Raw genomic sequence first — 3,060 nt, forward strand, 5'->3', positions numbered from 1 at the left:
TTTGGCTCTAGGAGATCTAATGCCCTTTTCTGCCCTCCTTGGGCACTGCCCACATGTCTGCACAGACATACTTGCAGGCAAAACAGCAATACACATGAAATAAATAAAATCTAAAAAAGCAAAACTTAACAAACCTGAAGCTAATACTATTTATAAAAATTCACTGTTGTGACTGTGTCTTCCTAACCATTGGACAATAACAAGATTTGAGAATAAAGTCATTTTACTTAAACTACAAGCTTAGTTTCTGTTTCAAATTATTTATTTTATATACCATAGTTGCACAACTTGAGGCTGGTTAAATACAATTGTTTTTCAAAATCTCTTTGAATATTTCCTAGATTATACATGCAAGTGACCATGAAAATATTTGGCATTTTGAAACTTTGAAACTCTGAACAGGCACTTACATGAAGGAAAACATGGCCATTCTTAGAAATCCACATTTACAATAGCTGCTCCAGGAAATGGTGCATGGAACCTTTGGCCAGGGCTGGTTGCTGGCCATTTTATCAAAGTGCCATCATAGTAAAAAATAGGTCTAAGGAAACATAAGTTGGGCTGTTCAGCTTCCTAGAACGTAAGGTTAACAGACAAACCTGTACTGAGGTGAATCAAGGAATACCAACCGGTACAGCAACCAACGAGCCCTGAGTGAGAGTGGCCCCACCGCAGGCTTCCTCCTGCCCCGTGTGCCTCAGTAGTGTGTCTGTGCTCAGCTGACTGCAGCCTTCTTCAGAGGATGGTGTGAATTTAGTGTTTTTTTGTTTGGTTTGGTTTGTTTTTTTAAATAGACTGGACGAAGTTAAGTTAGAACTAGCCAATATTCCAGTTAACAAGACACTGTCCCGCTATGGACACTGTATATGCTTCAGCTGGTTCTCCCCAACTCTCTCATTCCTAGGTGGCTATTTGCATACACATGGAAAAGAGTCCTTAAATTAAAATATATATACATGTTTCAAAGTCTTTATGGAAAAAAAATGATACAGGTTTAACAAGTTCTAAAACGCCAATGTGTCAACTCCACACTGCAGAACCTACATGATGATATAGAAACTAATAGCAAAAATGCTTAATAAGGGGCAAGACGGCCATGATGACATACCAGGTAATCCCTGGGGTGAAAATTTTTCAGATACCTCAGAGACCCCAAAGATTAAAATTCAAGAGGCTGTGAAATGGTAGATCCAGAAGCACCTACCATGTAACACCAGGTTGGTTTCTGATACATGTAAAAATAAACACAATTCTCAAAAATACTGAGGAGCCGTGCCTTAAAACTGTGCAGGACATAAGGGCTGCTCAGGTTTTCTCATTTTACTTGAACAAAAATATTTAATTTTTTGCACATATAGAATAAGAGGTAATCATTAGCATGAAAACAGAGAAAAGGATTTCCAACATTGTGCATAAAGAAAGCAACATTACAAATACCAGTCTACTGACATGAAAATCCTTAATGTTTATGCTTCTGAGTGTGCAGTAAAAAAGAAAACAAAAAAGGCAGCTTAGGAATTCTCCAGTGTTTCCAAGAAGCACTTTTTAAAATGTATATACACAAAGAACCTTTAATCATACTGTAAAATAAACACAGCACTCTAGGATAAGGAAGACTAGCAGACATGGAGTTGGGACGCCCCCACGCTGCGGCCGTCTTTAACCAGCTGAGCGGCTCTTCTTAGCCTGGTTCTTGCACTTGCTGCTCCGCCCCGCCCCGGCTGCTCACATCTCAGGCTGTTCCGCAGACGCCTGCGATTCCGGAGATTCAAATCGCTGGTGAAAGTTCGTCCTCTGTTTTCTCAGTTTCTCTGGTGCTTTTCTCCACAGGATGATCTCCTAGGGGAAATGCAAGGCAGAAATGGAGTTCTCTGGTATGTCTTACATGCTCACCATGAAGATACTAGCTGCAACTTTCAAGTATAAGCTGTAAAACAATCCCCATGCCTCTGTACAAATGCCTCCAGCTTTCTGAGTGGCCCTTTCACTCTCTCCGCACTCAGAGTCAACCACCACAAATCCTAGCGGTGATCTAGAAAATCCCCCAGTCAGTGTGGCCCCACTGCTTTCATCCAAGGTCACGCCCTTCGTGGCCATAGAGCACTGAGCGTGCTCCCTGGGACACAGCTTTTGTTGTAAAACCCATTTCTAATTCACTCTTCACATCACCGCCAGGTTATTTGTATTAATGTGTACATTTCATGTGTCTGTGTATGCACTCATGCCACAGCATATGTGTGAGGTTACAGGACAACTTCTGGAGCTGTTTTTTTCCTTCCATCTGGCAGGCTCTGGGGAATGAGCTCAGGTCTTCTGGGTGGGCAGGAAGCACCTTTGCCCAGTGTGCCATCTCACTGGACCCCTCATTGCTTGCTTGATAAACACTGCTTGTATTGCTCTTTGATAGCTTTCCCTAACTACCTCCATCAATTTCCAAACATATGAGGCCTGCCATACCTTGCCCACGATTCTTTACACTAATTTACAGATACTACCTCTCCCCTCCCTAAGTGCCTCTCCCAAACTGAGTTATTCTCTGCTCTGATGGATGCCAAATAAACTGCCTACCTCTTCCCCTACACCACTTCCCAGTTGTCATGGACCTATCAATCCCAAATTCCCACTCTTCTAAATTCCTGCTTCAAGTCATAACTGACTGGGATTCTTGTTTGTTTAAATGTATTTGGTGTGTGTGTGTGTGTGTGTGTGTGTATGTATGTGTGTGTGTGTGTATGTGTGTGTGTATGTATGTGTGTGTATGTATGTGTGTATATGTGTGTATGTGTGTGTGTGTGTGTGTGTGTGTGTGTGTGTGTGTATTTGGTAACTGGAGTAGCCATATGAACACAGTCTGGGTACTAGGAACCAAGCCTAGGTTCTCTGCAAGCCCAAGTGCTCTTAACTCATGAGCCACGTCTCCAGCCCTGTAGTCCTTATGAGACCAGGTCTTGCTATGTAGCCCAGACTAGTCTCAAACTCTGTGATCCCCATGCCTCATGGTGGCTCATGCCTAGCTAGCACAAGTTAATTTCTTTTTTTTTTTTTTTTTTTTTTTTTTTT

The 3,060-nt window shown here is 42.1% G+C and overlaps 1 protein-coding gene across 2 annotated transcripts in view; it reads right to left on the reverse strand.

Annotated features, from left to right (window-relative positions):
- Window positions 1-244: 244 nt before the first annotated feature.
- Vps26a (VPS26, retromer complex component A) overlaps window positions 245-3,060 on the reverse strand; it is a 30,382-nt gene continuing 27,566 nt past the window's right edge. For both annotated transcript variants that reach the window (XM_028776849.1, XM_028776848.1), the window contains one exon: window positions 245-1,839. In XM_028776849.1, the coding sequence (XP_028632682.1) occupies window positions 1,726-1,839 (114 nt within the window). In that variant the 3' untranslated portion in view covers window positions 245-1,725. The remainder of the gene's footprint in view (window positions 1,840-3,060) is intronic.

This window comes from Grammomys surdaster, unplaced genomic scaffold, assembly GCF_004785775.1.
Source record: "Grammomys surdaster isolate TR1022 unplaced genomic scaffold, NIH_TR_1.0 273, whole genome shotgun sequence".
In the NCBI taxonomy this organism is placed as follows: domain Eukaryota; kingdom Metazoa; phylum Chordata; class Mammalia; order Rodentia; family Muridae; genus Grammomys; species Grammomys surdaster.